The 27,232-nt window shown below is 34.0% G+C and overlaps 1 protein-coding gene across 2 annotated transcripts in view; it reads left to right on the top strand.

Annotated features, from left to right (window-relative positions):
• The window catches only part of LOC100161789 (zinc finger protein castor homolog 1), an 85,354-nt gene that overhangs the window by 33,135 nt on the left and 24,987 nt on the right, over positions 1-27,232 (top strand). For both annotated transcript variants that reach the window (XM_008181549.3, XM_001946525.5), the window contains exons 3-4: positions 9,569-9,726; positions 18,476-18,641. In XM_008181549.3, coding sequence (XP_008179771.1) covers positions 9,569-9,726; positions 18,476-18,641 — 324 coding nt within the window. The remainder of the gene's footprint in view (positions 1-9,568; positions 9,727-18,475; positions 18,642-27,232) is intronic.

Here is a 27,232-nt window from a genome sequence, read left to right as displayed (position 1 = left end):
TATGTATAATATATTTATAGCCAAGAACGCCACCACTGCATTTGACGCGTTGAACATCCCGATCTGGCAAGTCGCATGCATTGGCTTATACCTATAAATTGAAATTTATAATTTATTATATTATGATGCATGCACAGCAAAGGAGTTTCACGTCTCTTGGTTAGAACTGAGTTTTGTGCAAATTTCTTTGCATTCTAGTGTTTCAGTGTCACTATCGGTCTGACTGCAACAGACATTTTATACACACACACTGACTATAATACAGTGTGGGTGAAACACTGTATAATGTTATATTTGAGTAGGTATTATAAAATCACACCAAACTATGTCGAATTTCGTGTCGTACACATTTAATATAATATATTATATTATATAAATTTGAAGTAGACGCATAATATTATGTTATTACATATTATCGGTTTGTCGAGTCAGCGAATTCTCTACGTATATACACCTCTATGTATACACACACAAATACGATATATATATATATGTTGTTATTACGTATACGACATACGTATAATATGGGATATATAATATAAAACCGTCCGCCGCCACCCCGATGACCCTTCTTGACGAGTGCAATTGAAATGCTGCAATTTTGCGCACCGCTCGCGACGTGTTGTGCAGTGTCGGGTAGGGACGGTACGGAAGCGGTAATCGGATTTTCTTCGAGCGGAAAACACGCTTTGTACGGTTTCGCCAATGCGGGTTTTTTTTTGCAACCAACGGCAAATTTCACCCCAGTGTCTTTTGGGACAATTTTTTTCCTCGTATTTTCTATTTCTATTTTTTTTTATCAGTATATTATTTACTTATTTATTTCGTTTTTGATTTTCGTTTTATCATTATTAGTTTATTACTACTATTATTACTATTTTCCTATGTTGAAAGGTTTCGGAAACCTACTGACGGCGCGCGACATCGACGGCAGTTCGCGTGTATCGCACCCGACCAGCTGGGTTTTATATAACACGCGCGCGTAAACCGAACCTTATCGCATTATCACGCCCGCGGTCGGCGCATAATATAATATGTAATTTATTTATTATTATTATGTCGCACATTTATGTCGTCGGTGCCTAGAATAACGCCTGGGGCGTGTCTCTTGACTGGTGTTGGTCACGGTGCTCCCAATGATAAATGGTTTACCCTTACATATAGTATTATAAAGTTGAGAAAAAATATATTATTACTGTGGTAGGAGCGATAGTAGACAAAGTCCAGCGAAGTAGAAATTTAGGACTATTTAACAAATAACAAATTCACACATTGCTGATGTATTTTTTTACTCTATTAAGAGCTTCTCGTTTTTTTTCTCAGAGTGTAAACTGTAGGGAAACCCGGCTGCAGGAATGTATGCATAATATTTTGTATATATATAGTATGCACACGACTTACGTCACAGGAGTACACGTATATACAGAAGTCTTGCCTGTGCAACAGCAGAGACCGGCAAAGTGTATATAACACGTGGATACTCACGTATCTACCACCCAATAGTAATGCCACAGTAACAGTCATATTATAGCCAACTCGATCCATGATAAATTGATGAAAGGAGACAATCGTTATTGTCGAGAACAGTGTCGTTTGAAAAATGATTTACCCTCATAGCACGTTTGTTGAAAGTCTTCGCTGCGGATTTTCGAGACGGCGACAGACGTACGCGCGTGCTTTATTTTTTTCCTCTTAACATTTCGTTTTTTCTCTCTTCTTGAATTTAGTCGTCCGCCATCTATTATATTGACTTAAATGAACATCTTGCTGATAAATTACCGATGCGTCTCAGCATCGATCCCGCACAGCAACACCACGGCGTGCAACTATAATTTAGATAATATGACTACTATTCTTGTACTGTAAAGGGTACATGTTGGCGGGACCTCAAAGTGTATAATGACGGATAATGGAAACGCAAGAAGGAACAAACACATCGGTTGATAGTTACTGAAATTATTTAGTCAATAGTACTGACTCAATACCCACATACCAAAATTATGAAAAAGGGTTAACTATGTGCTGTATAAAAATAAATAAGTATCATAGTTTTATTGCCCATGTATATATGAATCTGAGTATAAATCGTACTGCCAATAAATTATTAATAATTATACTACAGTGTGGAGTGTGTCGCATATGGCACATATCACCCTCATCCTCTGTAGAAACACTAGACCTTTCACGGTATACAATTTTGTGTAGGCTTTTGTCTCACTCCGGAAACAAAAAAAAATGTATATATCTGTGTATACACTGCAGGTCGTTCCACATATTGTTTTTTTTTACTTCTATTTCGAGAGCTCATAATAATATATAATAATTGATAGTAAATAATAATATATTTTTCAAACTAGGGTGTCACCGACAAGTCCCTCCAACTATGGATAAGGCACTACGATTACGTATCGATGCGTCGTCCGTCCTCAGTAAAGCACGTTTACTCATTGTATCGATGAATTCAACGAATTTCTCATTTGTCGGTTCTATATCAAAAACTGTGGCTCTGCACTCGAAAAAAATCCTTTATTTGCGTACATGTTATATTATAATTATAATATTACATAGCTGGTATATCGTACATTCGTACATGTGTACACCACGCGCGCACAATGAACTCTCTTCTTTTTAATACCAGGCTATTCTCGTCCACCGCGCCACCTCTAGTTGGCAAATTATACTCGGTGGACATGTTATTTTAACTTAGACCGTTATTTGTCGAAGTACGTCAATGTATAACGAAGTTATTACCGGGATCGACATCTGTAATTACACATTCTATAACCATTATATTATTATTATTCGTACAATGTGTGTGTGCGTGAGTACCTATTTGTGTGCATACCTATTATACACTGGACGCGTGGGGATATGTTTGAGTCTCCAGCGATCGATTCGATTTTTAAAGTACCTACTGCAGACGTATTTTTATCGCGATGCGTGCAGATCACAAATATTACAATATTATAAAATACGTGTATTAAACATAGTCGTACACCCTATAAATTATAATCTAATTGTATTATAATATCGTACATAGGTAATACTGTGAGTATTTGTTTATTTTTGATTAATTTTATTTTACCCACCCAACTGAATGTATAATATAATATAGGTATAATTAACTACGTCTCGATATGACCTGAGCGAGTTTTCTTTTCGTACCTAATCCTTATGTTTATGCAGTACCTACCTATTATTAATATCGATACGCTTATCAGCAGGTCACACGACGATTTTTTTACATTCTTACCGACGAAATGCACGTTAATTGATATATGTATAGACTATAGAACAACTGGAAGCGCCCACGTGTAGCTGTTCTACAGTGTTTTCCTAACGACGTTATTATATTTTAATGTTTTCATCAATTATTATAATGATTTAGAGAGCCGTGTCAAAACACACATGGACCAACGGCGAGTTGTCTCGTTTTAATGGAAAACCATTCACCAGAACGCAGTTCGGGCTAGTCGCACATTATAATAATAACGTTTAAAAACCTTTATGTACATATATGACGTATATTATGTATGTACGGAAAGTCGTATTTCTGCAGCTATAATATAAAATATAATATTATTATATTTTATATTATATGTCTGTGCTATAGTGACGTGTGTCTGCAAACACTGCACGAAACCAGTCTCAGATTTGATTTCGCCGGTTATCGAATTATAGCTGAACGTTTTAATTTTCGCCGTTTTCAAGTCGTATATACCTACCTATATTATGTATTTTAGTGTTTATATACATCATTTATATATATAGTATATATATAGTATATAATATTATTATTATTATTATTATACGGAAAACACGAACACTAATGTTCGTTACAATTATAATAATGTATAATATAGCGGTAGTGCAACGTGGATATTATATATTTATATACCTATATAATTTATGGTAGTATAGCGTTTGTTCCAAAACACACATATTATAATATATATATTAAATATAATATACGTGTGCGTTAATACGTTTCTAACGATCGTTATACGTTTGGACGCATTTAATTTGATTTTTTTTTTTTGTCGTCATCCGAAATCTTTGAACTTTCGGTGTACCTATTTACTTTTATCTATGGTTTATAGAATTATAGGTAAGCCTATATTAACGATAACTTGGAAAAGCAGATGTCAAAAGAACCCCCGCTGAGGATCGGCACAAACTATAATAATATACAGCTGGCATACATCTGGCCAGGTAGGATAATCTTGTATATATATATATTTTTTTATTATTTATCCCCATGTACACGGAAAACACTTGAAAACATATTTTCGTACGATTTTTTCCCCCATTATTTAATCCTTTCGGTTATTCTCTGGGAACTCGGCGTAACCCCTTCCGATTCGTTATTTTGGATGTCCTGGATACACACACACGCACGCGCACACGTATGCGCATATATATATATATATATATATTCGAACGATATGAGGGTTAAAAAACTGCACCACGACAGCTGCACGACGTGTGTAATCAGATTTTTCTCTTTTGTTTTGGGTTCAACGGCCAAAAGTTTGCGCTAGGATTTCCAAGTAATATATGATATAGTAGATCTTTGTACGTATGGACGATGGAAATGCCCATGAACATTGAAAAAAGTAAAATGTCTATTGAGATTCAAAATATTGTTATATTTTATATAATGTATAGTTACTACCTATAATAGAACAACGTGTGTTGAAAAAATAAACATAACTTGTAAAAAAACTTCTGTTCGTGCCTCTAGAATTGTATATGCACTGCAGAATAAAAATATAATATTGTAATAATGTACTGCATATTTAAAATAATATATTATTTAGTATTGGTGCCGGAGAGGATAACGCGTAGTTATTATTATTTAAGTCGATAAACAATGATGTCACGATGGATCCGTGGACCAAAGAGGCTTACCAAAAAACGCTTACGTCACTTCGATCAATATGAACATAACTGTTTTGATTTACCAAATACGGCGTTTGTTGACGAGTGTAAGCCACGTTTTTTACTTCCATTTCGTATTACCGAGAGCACGTTCATTATACAACTTTTTTCATTTTTTTCTTTCCACTTTTTTTTTTTTTTTTAAGAAGAAATACTTAAACACACACATATACATACGCCTTATATAGGAAAACACATTGTAGAAACACACCAGATTTGTGTGTTCAATGGATTCTACTGTTCGTCAAGTGGCCAAACACATTGCATCATGCACTACGCGTCCGTGTTTAAATATAATATAATACATTAACCATGAAAATAAATATATACAAGTAATTTGGTTTTTATAAAAATACTCTGTTCGATTTTTTTTGTGTGTGCGCGTTCGTTGTAATATTTAAATACGATAGAATGTAAATACAATTCTAATGAATTGAATTATAAAAACACATAACTCAATTACGTCGTAAATTCGTAAATTATTATCATTGTTGCAGCTTAATAATCATTTATTAGATGTCATTTTTGTTATTATTTTTATAATATTACGATATTCAAGCATAGTATATAAAAACGGCATTTTAGAGCATAAAGTGGTATAATTTACTCTCCTATACTTATTAAAACGGGTTCCACTATACGTATATCATAATATATGAAGAAAAGTGCACTTATAATGTATAGTTTGAGTCAAACCACTTGAAATTAACGTTTCAAGAAAATACTTTCTCGAATATTTACGGGTTTAAATGTATGGTTCGATGGACTGTATACATTGTTTTTGGTAAAAGAATGACTTCCCTGCGCGTATGAGTTACTCATGTGGAAAATGTTCAGTCTATTGTTATATAGTGGCGTTGTTAACTAGTCCGATGGATGGATGCATCTAGTCAAATGCGGTAAAAAACATCTTAATATCACTGACATTTTTATTTCTTTTTATTTCTCATTGGGATTTGTTACATTTCAATTCGTCTAAAAACCAACATAGAGCCAGTCACTTGTGACGATCTCCATTTTTCCGACGAAAAAAAATAATTCTAGACAGTTGCCCGGAAATAATGAACTATTATATTCATTAATATTTCATACCACTATACAGTGTATATGTGTGTATTAACAAAACGTATTCATTAAAATTCGTAGAAATTAATCATTACAACTGTAGAGCGGATGTACTCTATATAGTATTATGCATAATTTTTCGGATAGTTAAATACTTAAATAAACAACCCGTCTGAAAATGACCAAAAATTCATGAATAATTTACTAACAATGATACACATGTAACTAGCATTATATAATATAAGAATAATTTCTCGTATTATCCCGGTAAATTATATAGGTGATATCTTTCAACAGCTATATCCACGTATTATAATATCATATACCTAATACATTTGTGTAGGTATATTATGTGTATAATTTGTATGTGCTTACTACATATGCATATTATTTTCACAAAATCACTAAAAAAAATACTGTCAACATATTTTATTGCTCGGTGAACGAATAAAACAGAGGGAAAAAACTTTTTCCTAGTTTATTTTTGGGAAAGAACTTTGGGGTCTCCACCATAGGCCGTTAATCTTTTTGTTACTTACGTGCGTCGTCGAGGACTTCAGAAAAAAATAAAACGTATAAAATAAAACGATCTTCGCTATTCACACGCAATCTAACTCTATCATCGAAGCCTTCTCTTTTTATTATTATTATTTTTTTATTGTCAAATCGTATAATATAAATGCAAAAGTATCCTGCCGAGTTTCCGACAATAGGCGGCGAGCCTGCACGTACGTATAACCTATGCCTACCTATCTTGTCAGCTGCTGGCTGTGTTTTTTTGCAAAATCATATTCCTGGTTAAACGCCCAAGCACGGTGGGAACAAAATAGGATGTCATCCATTAGTCCCCTTTAAAAAACGTAAAAAAATTATCCCGGTCCCAGGATATTATGCGGAGCGAAAAAAACCTCTCGTTTATATAGCTTTTAACCTGTTCAATTGATCTCCCCATGTGTCTGCGCTTCGCACAAATATATATATAGGTATATATAATATAATAATGAGGATATCAAACTGCCGAAGGGGACTGCTATTACAGTGCGTGGTATACGGCGTTAGTGTGTATGAGTGTGCGTGTGTATGGTTATTAACAGTTTCCACCGCAAATAATATTTACCCGTTTTACGGAAACCCTCGTGCAGAAATATTCTGACGAAAAAATATAAAATATACTATTAGGGGGGAGACAAGTGTGACACAGGGGTCGAGGGTCTTTTTTTCGGACGCTACAGCACGAACCCCCGGCGCATAGGCACGCACGCATACACGCACGCGGATTAAGACGGTAATGACGGGAACGAAATAACCGAAACACTCGAAATTTTTTCATCGTTTTTTTTTTTTTTTATCATCCTTCCGGGTGTCACATTACCAACGCATTGTGCTCCACTTTTACGGGTCCCTGGGTCACAATGGGAAACGGATTGAACCCGTCCACGCGAACCGCTGCAGCGGGGCGAAATGCAGATCACGAGAGCAATATAATGTTATATTATTAGGTATTATATTATGTAGAGGCGTTTATTGTATACACAATATGGATATTATTGTATCATATAATATAAAATATATCGACTATTATACGTAAATAATATTATATAGAGTATATTTTTTATGCACGCGTTATTTTATTATCATTTGATTATTGTTTTTGAAGGGAAATAATGGTTCCAATATATTAAATGGGCGAGTAAAAAAAAAATATAAAAAAACCTATAAATTAGTCAAATATGAAATATTCCAGTAGTGGAAACTACTTTTTAATTTAACATGTAAATGCGTATCCGGAGCCCCCGTTTGCGACTTCTCACGCGATATAGCAATTTCGGGGGCAATATATATATATATATTACCCATATTATTTTTTAAAAAACGTCGAAAATAAAAACATTAACTTGGCGATTACTAACCGTGATCCGTGTCGACGAGATTAACGCGTTATACTGACTAAACGACGGTTACTTGACGACGATAATGGGTGTATTTACATAAAACGCTACATATATAAATACCTATACAGTATACGAATATAAACTCGCAATCGAGAAATAACGACTGGTCAAACAACACGTAAAACGACATAACAAATTTTTAGGAATTTCTATGGTAATAACAATATTTCGAATACAAATCATTATAATTTACACGAAAAATAATAAATTATGGTATACACACTTCACCAGTAAATTGGTTGCAAAACCAATCGATAAAATTCTACTCCTCGTTCGAATGAAAAACGAATTCACACCGGTAACTTTCACGAAAGCGACAAACGATGACCGTCATTGACGGATATAAGGTCGGCCCTATTCAGACGGTCTTCCGACGAAGTAATTTCAGATAAAAAATATAGAGATCTACGGTGTTAAAATACCTATGCTAATATACCTATAGCTGATCGCAATTTATTATGATAGATTTTATTTTTGAACGCAAAATTGTAGTTCGTACATGATAAATGTGGCTATAACGTATTATTATAATATACCTACGGGCTATATAGGTTCTATTGCGGCGTTATAATAACACGGTCGGACAATTGAATATGTGCGTGCGTACAATTTTTGATATTGAACGATAGCCCTATAATAGGTGAGCTATACTGTTATCTCGGTAATCTCTAGAGTCAACTACCTATATATCGTATTATTTGCGTATTACTAGCGTCAGACAAATACAGCAGTAGAGTCGCGTCTTCGTCACGTTCGTCGTTCTAGATACGTCAAACAGACACTCCGGGGATTTTCGACGTTGGATTTTTTTTTTTTTTTTTGTGACTTCTCGCACGATTTCTTGTGAAAAAATATATTCACTTCACGATTTCCACCAAAAGAAAGAGAATAAAAATGATAAACGTGTGTGTTATTCAAAGACGATAAATAATAAAAACGAATGATAATAATATACATGTATAATACTCACATAAATATATTACATTATTATTATTATTATATTGTAATAATATGTGAACCACATTTTCATTACGCATAATAAACATGCCGGTGTGTGCTACTGACGCCCGTGGCGTTCCTTCCACAACGCCGATACAAATATGAAATAAAACATATTAAATGTATGTATATATAAAATGCTTATCTTACGCCAACTGACAGGTTCACAAAAATTGCCCCAAAGGCGTGTCGTAGTCGTCGGTTTCTATACTTACATAGTATCGCCAGGCGATAGAGAGCACGATTTTTCACCTCCTTTATTTTTTGCTCCGGTTTCGTGTTTACCTTATTTCACGTCCGTCTGTGACACAATGACTAATGTGTTGATTATGTAAATATGCATGTATACCTCTACGTTGATATACGCACACACGGCAGCAACTGTATTATTATTATTATTATATTATGTCTATCTATGTATATTGTATAGTCTTTTCGGGGGTACCTATTTGTGTTAACGCTCCCGAACGCGCACGACACGCGCTCTCAAAAATATATAATATACGTTTACTATTCGACTTAAGCGATACCGCCGATACCTGACGATGTTTTTGTAGTATTACGACGTATTGATAGATTTTTAGTTTTAATAACATTTTATTTTACTGCAGGTCGTATATTGGAATCATTGGCTGCCAGAGGTGTGGGTCTGTATCCGGCCCTGGGTTTGCCACTGCTCGCGGCCCAACAACAAAAACCGGCTAGTGTCTCATCAGCCAGTCCCAGGTCCAGCCCGGCGAATTCAGCTCCATCTTCACCAACGCAAAAGGTAATTATTATTTATTCGCAACATATAACACACAATGATATTGCGATTGTATTTGAACGTTATACACGATATGCCTTCCCAGAGTTCCCACACTATTTAATACACATAAGTCATAACTCACTACATTGCGTTTAAATGTGTAAATATATTATATTATATTATATTAGACGATATAGCACGCAGTGGTACACAAATGCATTTTCGTTGGGTAGTGTTTTCTATATTATTGATTATAGATAAAAGTATATAGTATATATGTATGTGCAGTATATCTCCCAGATACGCACGTGTGTGTGTATTATATAATATGTATATACATCGAGAATCGCTGATCTTTGTTTCCGCGCGTCAAAACTTATTACCTCGTCATCGATAGCTTTTTGTTTTTTGCGCATAAACTTTCCAAGTTTACGTACACTGTTCATTTATAGGTACGCTACCACACGTGATTTTTCACAAAAAGTTATGCATCTTACGCATAAAACACACACACACACACACACACACAAGTGCGTATTGTAAATGCACAAATATATATATACGCTAAAAAGAAATGAAGTTGCAGCGCTTCAATCATGTTGTTGAAAAGTGACTTATGCAAAAATGGTTATTACCCCCTGCACGCCACGGTATACGGTATCATAAAATCGCGAGCTGGCGTTCGGGTTCAAGACAACAAGTCACCACCGTCCCCTCCCTCGCTGAACCCAAACACTCGCGATAAGATCGTTGCCGCAAGTCCGTGAGCGCGTTACCCCGATACCTATATTGAATACGCGGTGCATCCATGGACAAACGCAAAAAATATTCTACTTTTGAGTTCACCACAAATCCAATATAATATACGTGTGTGGTGTGAGTATTTATGTGTACCTATACGCCAAAGAGTTTATTGATCTTACATATTATTATGTATAGTGATACGGGCGTTTACCGGGATATAAATACACAATACAGTTATGCCTTGTACACATAATAATTTATATGATATCTAGTACCTACACTATATTATAAGTTTCAACGACGATAATAACAATATATTGTATTGTGTGCGGCGCGAGGCGTGTCATATACAGCCCGACAGAGGAACTTCAAAAATCGGTCGGGATGTCGGGGAATACGCGCTAAAGAGGTTCAACGGGAAAAAAGTCACAAAATAATTACGATGTAATTATCATATAATTACCCCGCCGATGCGATGTAACGATGACGGCGATGCCTCGGGAATTCGATAATGTGTGCCAGTGTAAAACATTATTATTTATAATACGAGACCGAAAAATATACAGAAAAAATGAGTGTGCGCGCTCTTAAGGATCGGCCAACATTAGACAAGGCGTATATTTATTTATATATATATATTTCTGTATAAGACAGTATTATTATTATTAATATATATATATTTAGTACGACGAGAGCCATTAAACGTTTCGGTATTGTGTGCAAATCGGGTCTAGAAAGCCAACGGAGAATAATGGGTGTGTCGTACATATTTTTATGTTTGTGAATATAAATGCGTATGAAAAAAAAAAGAAAAATTAAAAATTAAATATTAAAAAATAGTGTGATTGTTGTATAGGTTAGCCTACAACCGTGCGTGAATATTAATGCGGTACTTTGCGCTCGCGTATAATATATACGTATAAGTATACCGTATACGTATACGGTTATATGAGTTTGGAATCGACAATATATAATAATAATAATGTAAAATGACGTGTGTTTAGGTCGATCGCATCATCATCGGTGCCCATTTTATTTAAACACAAACACACACACAGAGATACCTATATTATATCGCACGAAAATTATTAGAAATTTAATCACCGTCGATTTAACGACGATTTTTACCGATTTGCTAATCATCGCTCGTTCGTTGCGTATATAATATTATTGTATTGTAATGACGACGACGACAACGACGATAATAAATTAATAACAATAATTATAAAAATTGGTATTAACGTTATTGGTTATTACATTGCACCCTCGGCACGGCTAATCGAATAAAGATTTACCTATTATTCTCGGAGAAACACGCGCATAAGTTACGATAAAACACGATGGAAACACGGTGGCTAATTATATTATTACCTACTCTGTCGCGTAATTGCGAATTTTATCGGTTATTTAGTACGCATGTCTGTCTACGTACGACGTAAGTATACTTTGTACATTGTGTATGTAGGTACACAAAACGATATACTAAATATGCTTACGGTTTTCGTCGTATATTCACGCGCATCATAATCATAAACGTGATATAAATCTCGCCGGTATATTATAAATATTATATAGTCGTCGACTACATCTCTCTGCCACACGCCGTACGCTCGTATAATAATCAGAAACAAAATAAATATCGTCGTCGTCCGTCTATTATAACTCCTGGTAAATAATAATAATAATAAACACACATTATACGACATTTTAATAATATGTGTAGACAAAATATGGAAAATGTTTAAGAGTTGGTTTTTTTTGTCCTCCAACCGGCTTCCATTGCGAATTTTCACGCGAAATTTCAATTTATCACCCATACAATTATCACAGCGATCCGTCGTTGACTGAATAACACAAAATATAATAACAGTCCATAATATAATACTAGTCCACCGAGCCATTATTGCACAATGATGAATATTATTTACGTGCGAAATATACGTATACGCACATATAACACCACCACGAGGGTCATGGCGCGCGTAAATTTATTTCGGAATAATTTTTTCGCGAATAATGATGCAAATCTTCGGATCTATGGCGGGCGGGGTCTTTAAGCAGCCGAGACGGCGGCAGTGGTGACGGCGGTTGTGGTGGACGGGTGGAGAGCGACGAATACACCGCGCGGAATAATAAAAAAGCGTATAATACGAAGTGAACAAAAAAGAGCTAAATAAATAATATAAGAATAATAATAATAATAAAAACCACACATTATACCTATATACTGTCTAATGCACAATGAGATTTTTAGCGTTTCCAAAGGACATTTGCACGGACAATTTTTGCCTTCTGATATTTTCTGCAATAATTTCAGACTGAACTCTAACCCTATAATATTATGTACTACTGTTGCAAAACATAAATATATATAGGACTCAGCTATGCGCGATCGCAAATAACACGAGAACGTGTACATTCCGCACAGGTGTATGAAAAAAAAAGGAATTATTTTCCGCCCACGCCTGTCCCGCAAGTATGTTATACCTGCACAGGAAATCCGTTTTCGTTCGTTTACGCATATTATAGTGTATTGTGTATAATATGTGAGTGCCCGCGCAAAATTCTGCTTAAGATTTCTCAAATCATCTACACCGATAGGCAATAACACTTATACACACAAATATAGCTGGATTACCCTTGTCACGGTTTATGATTTATACTGTCATGAATATCAGAACGTATATATAATATTAATTTTTCCGGCTTGCGGGTATAATAGGATTCCTCCCTACCAGTTGTGGGGGGGGGGGGGGAGCAGGACGTTTTGTTTCAACAATAAAATACATAAGTACCTAATATCTATAATCTATATGTACCTATACTCAGATCACTATCGTGATGTATACTTGCGTGTGTGCTATCAAAACCGGAACGGAATCGAAATATCGTTATGATTTCGTTTCCCCTCTTTACATATTATTATAATATAATATTCGTTTAACCTGCTTTTAATTATTGCCATGATAACTATCGCGTGTTCTTGTCCGATACAACATTATCGCTTATTCATGTACCTATGTATATAATGGACAATTAATGATGTGCTCGTAATATATATAATATATACGTACACATAGGAACACATTTTATGTACATACCAATCTCGTTCCGGCCGGCTGACCAAAGCGTCGGATCTACCGCGTTGGTTGGTACGTAGGTATTCTGAAAAAATTACACGTGTTTCGTACGTTTATCTTTTAAACAGTACATTAAACGTTGTATGTTATGTATATATAGATACCCCGTCGAAACGATTTAAATTAGCAAATTATATGCGTCTAAAACAATGAACGATTTAACCATCATTTACGGGCAGTTTATATTGTTTCTAATTTGCGTCGTTTTTATTTTTTGTGGGAGCTTCTCGTATATATTACCGGAACAGACGAGGTATTAATAAGGTTGCATACGCGTTTTGTACGGTGACATTTCCGTACAGGCGACCCAGTCAATATATTATTAATGTATACGTCATACGCGAATAAAAAATTCTAGTTTTAAACGCGTCCTCTACCTACGCAGGGCATATTGTTAGATGGGGACGAAAAACGCACAAAAATCCGATAAACAATATAAACAGTCACAGTCGCTATTTTATTTATATTATTACCGTATGGCGGCGCGTGCAGTCGTTAAATTCATACATACAGCAAATTTAAAATATTATAATACAAATAGGTATAATATATTGTATAGGTACACAGTGACGGAAGCGGAATAGAGGAAGCAATTTATGGACAAAATTCTGGTATTGATATTTTCAACGATTCTCACGAGCTGACCATTTTGAGACTAAGTCAAAAATTAGGAATAATAAATGAAATCAACAGACAACCAAAAACAGCTTATTCTTTAATAATTTATATAAGACTCGTCTTCATTATAGCCGCACGATTCGAGATACCGATCGATGATCATTGATTTCATTACGCGTAATACCATCGACGTTTTCCGTCACATTAGCGAAATATGCTGTTCGTGGCGATCGCTTTCCGTAGGCGTGCAGGGTAACATTCATGTTATACGATCCGTCACGTGTATACAGTTTTAGGCGCTTACATCAATTATAGGTACAATGATCGTATAATATATTATGATATTATATGCTGTTGTCTGCCACTATATATTATTATATCGCAGCCACGTCGGCGAATATCCGACAAGAGATTGACATTTGACCTGGAGTTTTTCGCCAATGATAATCATATAGGTATGCCCAATAATACTACAGACGCGTATAATATTCAAAAACTACCGCCAACCGGTGTCGGTGCCGTTAGTGTGGTCAGTTCGACGTCTATCAATAAGGCCGCACGCACTTTCTAATTATATTTTGTTCGGTTGGGTTGGGTTGGGGGGAAAATATTATGGTAATAATGAAATAAAATAAATAACTATAATATGTCACGAAGCTTACGCGTGTGTGTAGCATAGCATTGGTAAAAAATATCTAAATACCTATGCCTAGACCTACCTAAATAATATTTATTGTTATTATTATTATTATTATTATTATTATTATATTATACCAGTACTGGTTTTAAAAACGATCACAATATATTTCTCGTGATATATTTTGCATTACTACCGGTTCCGACAACCACTGATCTGTCGGTGGCGGAACGACTATAATACAGCTGTGTACCTTGTAATATGTGTACAGATAGTATCGATGTGGCGTCTGAAAATTGCAACTTTACAATCGCTCGCCTAGACGATGATCCGTAAGAGGTCCTACGGTACCTACTACCTAACATATTATATCGCATATAGGTTATATATGTACCATAAAAATTTGATAATATTATGTCGTAGGAGTGTAGATCAAAAATCCTCTTTTGAATGATTTTATAATGCGATTTTTTTCATAAAATATTTATTATATTTAGCCATCTAGATTTGGCAGTCATTTAATATTATATTATAATTACATAGGTGAAGACTTAACGAAAGCTTCATTGACATTTAGGTATAATAATATATTTTATATTAGATACGATTTATCAGTTTATCACACACATTTTTAAACGGGACTGCAGTCGTGCAGAGTTCGAAATTTATTTTCCCTTTGTATATACATAAAATGTCAAAATATTCCGACGACGCGTTATCGCCCATGTATTATTTCAATTTTCGAATTTTCAAACAAACAGCTTTTTGTGTTACTGTATTTATGTTTTTTTCTTTATGCATACGGAATACGGATAGGTGAATTAGCAGGATTCTGTTTTTATTTAGTATACCGTGTAATATACAAGATTAATATTCTTGGTAAATATTTATTGACAACTGAAGTCATAATAATGTTTGAATCAGCTGATTTGTCGAACGCTACAGCAGCTCTAACAATAGCTTTGGCCGTCATCGATCCTCCGGTATTATTATTATTATAAAATATGTTTTAATTAAAAACAATGAAAAAAAAATTATTAGTGCGTTCTCCGAAAGCCGCTATTGTTTTCAAAAAGTCAAACTATTCGTATAACATATTATGTATGTGTATAAATCAAAACGTCGTCAGTCGATGTGATAAACTCGTGCGTGCGCGTGCGAGCATGTTTGTATAAATCTCACATTTTCGCAATACGTGTAAAAATTGCGATTCGGATTTCGCGAAAATCCTTGATCTACACGCGCGCGCTACTTCTGCTGCTTTTCTGTTACATGTACACGTATGTATGTATATATATCGGTTACGTGAACAATGGACATGACCTTAAACAGAGGAAGGATAAAATTTAAAAGGAGAAACGAAAAATAAAAATCACACACACAGAGACACTATACCACGCACGACAACAACGTTTACAATTCGGAAATTTAAATCAGCAGCGCAACACTCCAACCTCCCCTCCCCCCCTAAGGCGAGCGCTTAGACGGACTCAAGTCTGTATAATATTTGCGAAATCGCATAAACAAATTGGGAAAAAATGCGTCAACATGAGGACATGTGGTGGTACGAAGAGTGATGGGAGGGTGCGGTGCGGGGGGTCCTACCAAGTGTATACCTATGTATTATATTATAATACAATTTCTGCATGCCAAAAAAAGGAATAATAACCTCGGCCTATCTTTTATTAGAATCTGCAATTATTCAAGTACATCCGCGTTTTGGAATCGAAATTCGCCTTGTAATAATGGGTGATTTTTTTTTATTATTATTATTCCTTCACATATTATATCGAATCTCCCCCGTGGTTCTAGATTTATTATTACTCTCTTTTTTTTCTTCTGTTTTTGCTTGTTTCACAGCACCACGAGTATTATTATAGTGTGCGTAATGTGTATAGAGCGCACTCCTGCTCAGTCTCCGCGCGTTTATTGTCTCTTACATAATATAGATGCTTAAATATACCTATAAATAGGTATACGCATACAATGCTAAAAGTAATAATAAAATAAAAAAACATAATATAATAAATATCATATGCTTAGTATACCAATAGGTGCGCATCGACGGATTTCGGTTCCCCGCGGGAGTGTAAAATTCAAATTGTCTTGATGGCGTCTTCTCCACGATGAAAAGAACATTACCTCTTTTTCGCACAAATGAATCATAACTTATAATAGTTTAAAGGTACCTACGTATAGTTAGGCTGCAGGTGATGTTTAAAGGCGGAAAAATTAGTAGTTGTTACTTTTTTCTTCCTTTCCACGGGACCTATGGGAATGTATAACTTAAAATGTAATTCCTCTAAGTATATATGCGCATAATAATAATAATTATTATTCACCCCCGAAATTCAAACACCAAAGATTTATTATTTTTTTGCGTCCTATTTCAACGTAATTATTATTACAATACCACTGCCGCAAAAAATTCTCTCTCTCTCTATGTCTCTATAGTCTCCTCCCGTCGACATCGCCGGCCGTCCCCGTGTGAATCGTATGCAAATGATATCGTTATGCCGAGCACATGCTGTGTGTGTGTGTGTGTGTGTGTGTGTGTGTATTTTGCCGCCGCATCATGTAGGTATATATAAGTATACAACTGCCGTACGTCACGAACGTCGTTGCCGGCCATTGTTGTTAAAATAAGGAACGACGATTGCACAATCTCGTAACGATATTCGCATTCGGTTCTTATAACCGAGTTAAATGCGAAAAATTCAATCCGCGCATAAATGGCTACTATATTATTATAATATTATGTAGGTACGGCCGATGTTCGCACATAGCACAATTTTGTTCAATTATACATATAGATACACATTCCGATTTTATACAAGGAAGAACTACTAAAATCATTTGTACGATGATTATTTATTTATTTTCACCTACCTATTACATATGTCATATGTGTGTACTCACACTTGGCAGTTGACACGCGCCAGTTTTATACCTAATAATAATATAATATAGTTAAAGTCAGTGTTGCATATATAGTATGCAACGGACGTGACAAGCGTCTGTGTCTATGAAAAATTCAGTATTATCTCATCATAAACGGTGCAATAATATTATATAATAATTAATAACGATTTCTTTCTGGTATATGGTTATTATAACTTCCGTTTAAGATTTCGTTCTGAGAAAATACCATAGGTACCTATACGTATGATCATAGGTATACTTTATTGTTTGATTATTAAAACTGCACAATCATAAAGTGACGATAAACTAACAACACATATAATTGATCATCCTCTTTTTGAATATAAAAACTTACTGTTAAATATATTTAAAATTACAGAAACCATCATCATTAATAGAATAAAATATAGGAAGATAATATAAATATATACCTACACGCTCCACGCTCGACGAATAATATGATTTAAATAACGCTGTGTTTATGTATACACGCGCGCGCGCACTCATATGTATGAATATATTATATACAGTTAAGTACCTACGTGTATTTAACTGGAAAGGATTATAAACTGAAGTTTTGTATTCTGCGTATGTATATTAAAATTGTATGCCCATTTGTAACACCAAACGATATCATAATCATCATTGGGATTTCTAAATTTAAGTAAGATTTATGTAAGTAAAACAATTTTTCTTTTTTCTTTTACAGCACGTCTCTCCGTCTGTCATCGTACCCTTGCCGCCGATACACAGGGACAGGGACACGACCAGTACCACAGCTGCGATGACGTCACTAGGCATTCAGACCCTGTCACCGCACTCGGCAGTCTCCACTCCGCTCACGGTGTCGACGCCGACCTACGCCAATGCCCAAGGTCAGTAAATTGGAAAAAAATAAAAATAAAACATTATATATATATATTATATGAATAAAATCTCTTCGTGCGTTGATCATAGTATATATAATATATATGTGCGTCACATATTACATATGCAAGGGTTGAGCGTACAACAATTTGTTGGTTGGGTTTTTCTTTTTTGGCAAACGCAACGAAAGCCCATAACCTCGATACCGGTATATACCATCACCACTACCATCACTACCTCCCTCCCTTCGCCCCCTTTTACTCATTCTTCTCCCCCACCCTTGACCATCTATTTCGGTGCACGGGTGCAGAGGCGCGTGAGACGAACAAACGCGTGAATTTTCTCTTTTTCTCTCTCTCGCTCACTCTCTCTCTCTTCGTTTGCTGTCCGGTGGTATTTGTGTCAAGCGATCGGCCAAAAGCCGCCTATCGCAAATGTCGTGTTTTCCTAACAATGCGGGAAATGCACAACCGCTGGCCGCATGTGAAGGTCAAATACCGGACCGCCTTTACGCTCTTTTATTCAAAAATAAATCCCAAAAGATCGATGAACCCGTTCGAGGAATCCGTCCACGTTGTGGTTTTTTAACGAGGTTTCTTTTAGCGAGTCTCTTATTTTAAACCTTGGCGGACGAATGGACTTTTAGTTATTTCAGCTATATATTATATGAACGTATTTAAAGTACAAATTATACCACGTATTGCACGGGTTGCTTCCCATAACAGGAAGTCAACCATGGTCCATATATCTCCCAAAACGGCTTGCGGTTTTAAGTAGAAGTATACAACCTATCAAATTGTGTGTTATACAAACCTAAATATGAGAGTAAAATTTACATATTAATAAACTTACGGCTAAGAACATTATTTGTGTTTAAGCGTGTTTGCTTGTTTTCGATATCTTAATAATTGTTATGCGCAATCATATCGATATGATAATTTTTAATTTGTGATATATTTCACAAACCTAGGCTCTATAAATATCTTGCTTAAATATTTAAAAAAAAATTACTTGCACGCGTTTTGCGAGAATTACGGAAACGAATCGGTCGATATCACATTTATTCACCATGATGTATCAGCGTTCAAAAACAATATTCATCCCGTTTTTGTGGTTTTTGTTATTCGTATGTAATATTATTTGTATTGAAGATACGTAGCGACGTGGTCGTGGGGTTGATTTGAAAATTACGGCAATTGGTCTGGAGCATAATAATCTTACGTGGGAAATGTGACCTACTCAGTTAATATATATATATATATATATGGGATGATGATGATATCGTTGTAACGTACTTAAGCGCGCTCGGTTAAGTTTCCACAAAAATGCGAGAAAAACGATACCGCGAACGTAACCCGATGCCTTTGTCTGACGCGTGTAATCGTCGATTGTTTTCTACACGAACCTTTTTTTTTTTATACTCCCCTTTCTCCACACACACGAGGGTGTATTTTCCTTTCGTTGTTTTTATTATTTTTTTTTTTATCGTCGCGTTCTCTCACCAAAGGTTTGCAACGGTCTTTTTCTTGTCGGCTGCGCGTCCACGCGTCCGAGTTTGTATCGCACTGCGGTGAAAACCTTTTCGCTACATCGATACGCATGCTTACTGTACACAACGTTTTATTTTAATTTTATTTTTTACGAATATTTTGAAACTGTTTTATTTTCTTGGCTCGCACCGGTAACGGCGGCGGCGTCGGTATGTAAAGAACGCATCAATTGCTCACATTTCTTGTGGACCCTCGCCACCGCCGTCGTCATCGTCGTTATCGTCGTCAGCATAGAAGTAGTAGTAGTACATAATATGTGTACATTAGCCTATAATACGGCATTTGTATCAATCTAAATTTATTAACAGAACCAGTTTAGAGCAATAAAGACCAATTGCTGTTTGTCCGACGTCGTTTCCTCTTAACCCGTTCCGCAGACGAATGGGAATATATAGTCGAAAAAAAAAATTAAAATAATAATAATAATAATAATAATAAAAGATGAAAACGGTAACTGTGAGGGAAAAAAAGAAAGAATTCGTAGACGATGAAAAAAGTATGTATTAATAAAGAGTTTAACGCGCATATGCGGGACTCGACAATTTAGCAATCAAACACAATAGCTCGTTTTAATGAACCGCTTTCGGACGATTTACTGTTTGCCCTAAGGTCCCATGTGATTGAGGTTAAACCGATTTTATTCAAATCAAAACCCGGTCTAACTAGATCATTTATATATGTATATATAATATATAACATAAATCATTACAATTTCAAAAAAAAAAACATTCACTCGTTAATTCCGCTAGTGAATTAGTCTTAAACGATCATTGATTACTGCACTCCTGTGCGTATATATTATAATATAACTACGGCTATAGCTATTGTAACTGCTTAAAATACTGAAATATGTTTGATTTATGTTTAATTTTATAAAATGATATATAATAACGATTAATGATGTACACAATAGTACGGATAGTTAGATCCTACGGTATGATACGATTTAGAAACAACTCCCGTATCCTGCAGTATAGCCGTATAGGTTTATTTGTTTTTACTCTTAACTATATAATTATGCACAACTGCACAAGCATCAACATTTCAATGTTGCATTATTTTAAATAAGGTAAAAAAAAATCGTTAGTACTTATTACTTTTTAGTCATTAGTACTTAGTAGGTATATACTTTTTATAATTTTTTTTTCACTATTATATATTTTGTTGTCGAAGAATCTAAAATTTTATGTCACGATCTTTCGCAAAAAAATGTTTACAGAAATATTTATACGTACACAACGTCGTGAGATCTCATGGTTTGTGGAAAACAAACAAAAAAATATAACTCATATACTTTAAATTATAATAACAAAACACGCAGTGAATTTGTTTAACAAATACTTCTACAAAAGTCGTGTATTTTTTTATTTTTTTTTTGTGTACCTATATGGCTATATTATGCCGTATAAAAAATTAAAGAATCTCGAGAATGAAAATAAGTTCGAATGTTCGATAGTATAATATTTTTAGATTTTATGTTTTTGCTGTTACGTAGTAAAACACGTTATCGTCGGCCAAAAATAAAAAATAAAAAAATAAAAATCGTTCTGCAATATTATTTCGCAACCCTTTGCAAGCATTAAAAAACATGTTTACAGAATTATTATACTTATTTCTAAAATGACTAATTAGATCATTCTCATAAACGAATGAAAAAGGTATTTATGCAAAACCAAGTACAATTTAACAACTGTTCTTAGGTTAGGTATGTTTATAAGAGCGTCAATATTGTGTATTTTATAAATTAATTTTATATAATACACAGATATAAATTATAGTATTATACACTGTACATAATGTTAATTATATTATAAATGTGCACACAAGCGGCTGCAGGGTGCGTAATACACATACGTCATACACTCTTATTATACCACAAGCTATCGTTTACATGTCATCCTTACAACCAGCGCAAACCTTGTGTGAATTGAAATCGAGCAAGTGTAAACAGACACGGGTGGGGCGAAAGAAAAAAATGACACGCTTGTCACTCATTTGACTGGGGGGTGTGTTTTTTTTGTGTCATTCCTGCGTTTTTCCCGAAAAAAAAATGATATACATTCGTTTTTGTGTGCGTATAATATAAAATATATATAGTGTATACGAAACACGTGTACCTATAAACGAATCCCCATATTTCTTGCACCCTCAAAGCGCCACTGCTACCACTGCTGTACACCACGACCGCTCACCGCGAGAGACAACCGAACATTATCTCCAGTATGACTTTTTCGACTATTGTTTTAATAAGTATATTATTATATACGAAAAAAACGTATACACAAGACTTATAATTTATAAACACTAACATTAATAATAATAATAAAACAATAACCGAGCGCACATAAACAATGGAGTGATTTATCGGAATCCCCGCGACGACGTATGTATTGATTATGCTTGAAGAATTTTCCCAGCGTACATAATAATATACAATGCGGTCGGTAAGTTTTATATTGGAGAGGTGGAGGGGAAATCTATTAACAATTGGTAAAAAAATTTTCTTTTTATTGATAGTTTTTCGATCGTCTGACGTCGTTTTCTCGTCGGTCGAATTTATTCTATAGGTATTTTATACCTTTATATTATATATTATAATTATTGTTATGTACACGTACATGGTACATCTCGATGTTTGTATAATCGTATGCATATACATTATTTAACAATATATAGGTAGTTGTATATATAGATAACTGATAAGAGTTAGTAGCGACTAGCGAGGATTTGACAATGTGTTTATTATTATATGTAATAAAAACAGAAAAAGCACTCGTTTGGGTTTACTTGAGTGATAATATTATAGTTTTAAAATGCATTGGAGTGGTACTGTGTGTGCGAGTACCTATATTAACTCGAAGCGTATCATAATGTGTTCGCGATTCAAGCATTCGCGCGGCCGAAACTGCATCATTTCTTTCGTATTTTTATAAACCGTTTCTACCGGCGAAGTGGTGTGATTTCCCACCTCCCCAAATGCTTAATTTTTTAGGCATTACCGTCACGCACAATCGTTTTTGTCTTCGTCTCCGTACGCGTATATTATATATACATTTTATTAGCTATACAACAGCGATGTATATAATATAAAAAAGAAGAATACCCACCAAATACTATACTTATATTATTATACGCCGAGTTAATTAAAAAATGTCACGTTAGGATATTTTTTTGCGCACGTACGTATCCACAGCGTATCACGGGCGGGCGCCTGGCTTATAAATAATAATAATATATTATTATATTAACAACCCAAAAGAATAATAAAAAAAATAACGCATTCTTCACGTCGTCCGGCACGTACCTATAGCAGTCACCGTAAGTACATCGTAAAATGTCGCTAATTGTTATCGGCTAAAAATAATAATGTGCGTAGGTATATGATAAATATATATAATAATATATGTATTATTGGATAAGTGGCTCGCGTACGACAACCGGTGGATTTTTAATTATTCTGTTAGTATGCTATGGGCGCGCTTCCTTGCGAAGCCGATTCGGGTCAGATATTTTGGATACCTACGGCGACTATGAAGACTGAAGAGTAGGAGGAGAAGGAGGATGAGGAGGAGGAGGTATAATAATTATTATTGACTGTTTCTAGGTAAAAGGAGCTAAATGACGCGGCTAATATTTTTAACAGAGTGAATACTATACCAATTATTAAAAAAAAATATAACATAATACACTCTATACCTAGTCTATTATAGTGGTATAATATTTAACGTGCAGATAATATAGTAGGTATAGAAAAATAAAATTGTTCGTTCTTTTCCAGTATTATAATATTATATGGACCATGTCGCTTATAGCTCCCACTTTTGCCTTTAAGCAGTCATGTTATGCGTATTTTATGTCCCGCCACCGTGACTTTGAACGGCGCAAATATCGGTTTACGCGAATGGAACGAGAAAAAATTAAAATAATCTCTGCTAGAATAACACCGCAGATCAATATGTATACTGTATAGCATATAAAATCTTATTATTATTATTATATTATTACTATACAATAGGCATATATATATACCTACACCATTGTCGCAGATAAAATATTACACATGCAACGAAAATGGATAGTGCAAACACAAAGTCCGCGTACATTTACCGCCAACGTACTTTTATATTATATAATATATAAATATAATATTTAGGTATCGTCTATGTCATCACGACCGTATTTACAATGAGCGCATATACCTTTGCGCAAGTCTTCTCAGCCTATAACCTGTACGTATAATATTATACATACATTTTATACTTAACCGAGTGATTTTCAAACGCCTGGAGTATAGTTTTTATTTTATGATAAGCGAAAAAATCATATTATGACGTATTATAGATACAGACGTACAGTTTGCTGCGGTCTAGCGTTTGCATAATATGATAACACGCTATTGGATGCTATCGCTCAGTATAATTCTATTAGATATTTTATATACGTGTAAAAACTAAAAAGTGACTATAATAGATAACAGTCTCCGTAAAAAAATGCTCTGTAATAATAATATTATAATATTGTCTCATCTTTTTTGAGCCGAAGTCGAGAAATGACTCGCTTATATGCATGCTGTAGTGTAACGCATCTCGTAAATCTTAATATTAAAACACTGTGGATTTTCGTGTGATCTATGTACCACGGCTGGTCGTAATAATGATCAACAATATAGACCGCTCAAACTAAACTTTTCATAGAGATCGACATGACATGTTTAAGATCCGCCGCACTAAATATATTGATACATGTACATAATTTTTATTAGATTTTTACTTTCTTTTCATACAATTTTTTACAACGTAGAATATTATAATGAGAGCGTTAACTTAAAGATTATAATAATATATTAAGTATACCGCCTTCGACGAAACCGGAATACTACTCCGGGTTCGGTGTTTGCATACTGTATACCGTTTATTATAAACAATAATGGCTGCTGTTATACACTCAAAATGTCTCAATCCTATCCAGGAGGTGGCGGCAGCGACGATATTAATACATGTACGTACACGGTATATACTCATCTCCATCTAAACGATTCGGGTACAATATAATAAACGTTTAATATTTTAATAATAATATCACATTAATTTAAATAAACAATTATTCTCACACCGATCGGTAATCCGTTTCCCGGAAATTTTTGGCACCACTTTAACCGTAGCCTCTATATAATGTTATAAGTTTATAACTTATAAATTATAATAATATACTACTGTTTTTTCCCCAAGTCGCGCTTGTATAGGTATTTTAAGGTACATATATATTATAATTATACTAGTGATGATAGGTATACATCCATTCGCGGGTGCGTTCTGTTCGTCTTCGATTTTTTTTTTCATTATGTATATATTTATATAAAACCGACATGTGTTAATTCGCCTCGTTCACCGACCGGGTTATAATGTTAATTATCATTGTTTGCTATATATAATAACGTCGGAAACACAACGTTTGTCTGTTTTTTATTGTCCTCTAGTAATTAAGTATTTATGAATTCGTCGGTAATGCCCTTGGTTTTTTATTTAATTTTTTTTACGATACCGTTTCAGGCGCATGTAAATGTATGTGTGTGTCTGTTTTGTGTATATGTGTATGCGTGCGTGCGTGTGTGTGCGGGCCCTTTGTCGACCGAATTTCAGTTCGCATATACACCTATATAATATATAATAGGTACTTTATTACATTAGTTACTGTAATAAGTAATAACTAATAACTAACAACTACTAATAAATAATATATTAATATATTATTAATTATTATGTATTCAAAATTTGTTTTCACGCAATTTTTTTCTCGGTTTAATATTGTATTCTATTAAAAGCACATATGTGATTAAAACTGCTAATTAGAGTTAACGTGTGTACATAAAACCATTAACTCGACAGTAATAATAATAATAATAATTCTATAGTCCGCCATTAATACAGTGTAAATATTTGACGTATTCGGCAGTGTGACGCCACGAGGCAGTTAATAAAACCGAAAAATTATTCCGTATATGTTCGTGTTTCTTTTATTATTATTTTTTTTTATGCAATTAGCATTTCATAATATTTGAACGAGACTTTTACCTATTATTATAGTAAATTTAATAAGCATTGTGTAATTATTTAACAGTGTTAGGCATTTAAAAATTAAAAACTTATGATGATTAATTAATTAATCAGGTAATTTACAATAAATTTGTGTTTACCAATAATTTATAATTAGACAAATAGAAAAATATTTATATTTATAATCGATAAAAATTATTGAGTACCTGTCGTTGATATAAATATTTATAAGTCGCAAAATATGGTAATAGTTTGATAGATATTTTATATTGATGGTTTTAAAATTATGTGTTTTATTTGTTTGTTCTTATAAAATATGATTAATTAATCATACTTTTCGATTAGAAGAATAATTAAGCCCTATATATATATATGTTTATAAATAAAAAACTGAACAGAAAGTCGATATATAATATAAGTACCTAATTTAGAAAGGTCGTGTATAATATTTCCCGATACTTTTCAAAAAAATGCAAAATCAAATGGGGAATCTGGGGTAAGAATCTATTCAATGCTCGCCTAGCAGAAAAACTTTTAGCATTATATTATTATAATTTTATAATTATGGTCTTATAATGAAATTAACTTTTAAAAATACCTAGTTTTTATTTTATGAAATTTTGAATTTTAATTACGCAGATGTATACTCGCAAGGTTATAATCACAATATATATGTGATAGTTCTAGCTAAATTAAAAAATACTATAGGAAGATTATTAAGTATATACATTGTACATATTACATAATATGCAGCAAATCGATTTCGCTTCAAAATCTACAATATGTAACAGTATTTTTGCCACGAAGTGAGCGAAGCGACGCGAGTGTCGTATACTGCAGTATCCTATCTCGTGCTTTTTTTTATTATTATTATAAAAAGTAATAGTCTTTATTTGATATATGTACTATAATAATATTGCGTACCTACGTTTGAATATCTGACGTAACGGAAATATATTGTAATATTTCCGTTAAATCAAATTAACATTAAAGTCT

Source organism: Acyrthosiphon pisum, chromosome A1 (assembly GCF_005508785.2).
Source record: "Acyrthosiphon pisum isolate AL4f chromosome A1, pea_aphid_22Mar2018_4r6ur, whole genome shotgun sequence".
NCBI lineage: Eukaryota > Metazoa > Arthropoda > Insecta > Hemiptera > Aphididae > Acyrthosiphon > Acyrthosiphon pisum.
The sequence above is the reverse complement of the archived record's forward strand: the minus strand, read 5'-3'. Positions and strand labels throughout refer to the sequence as shown.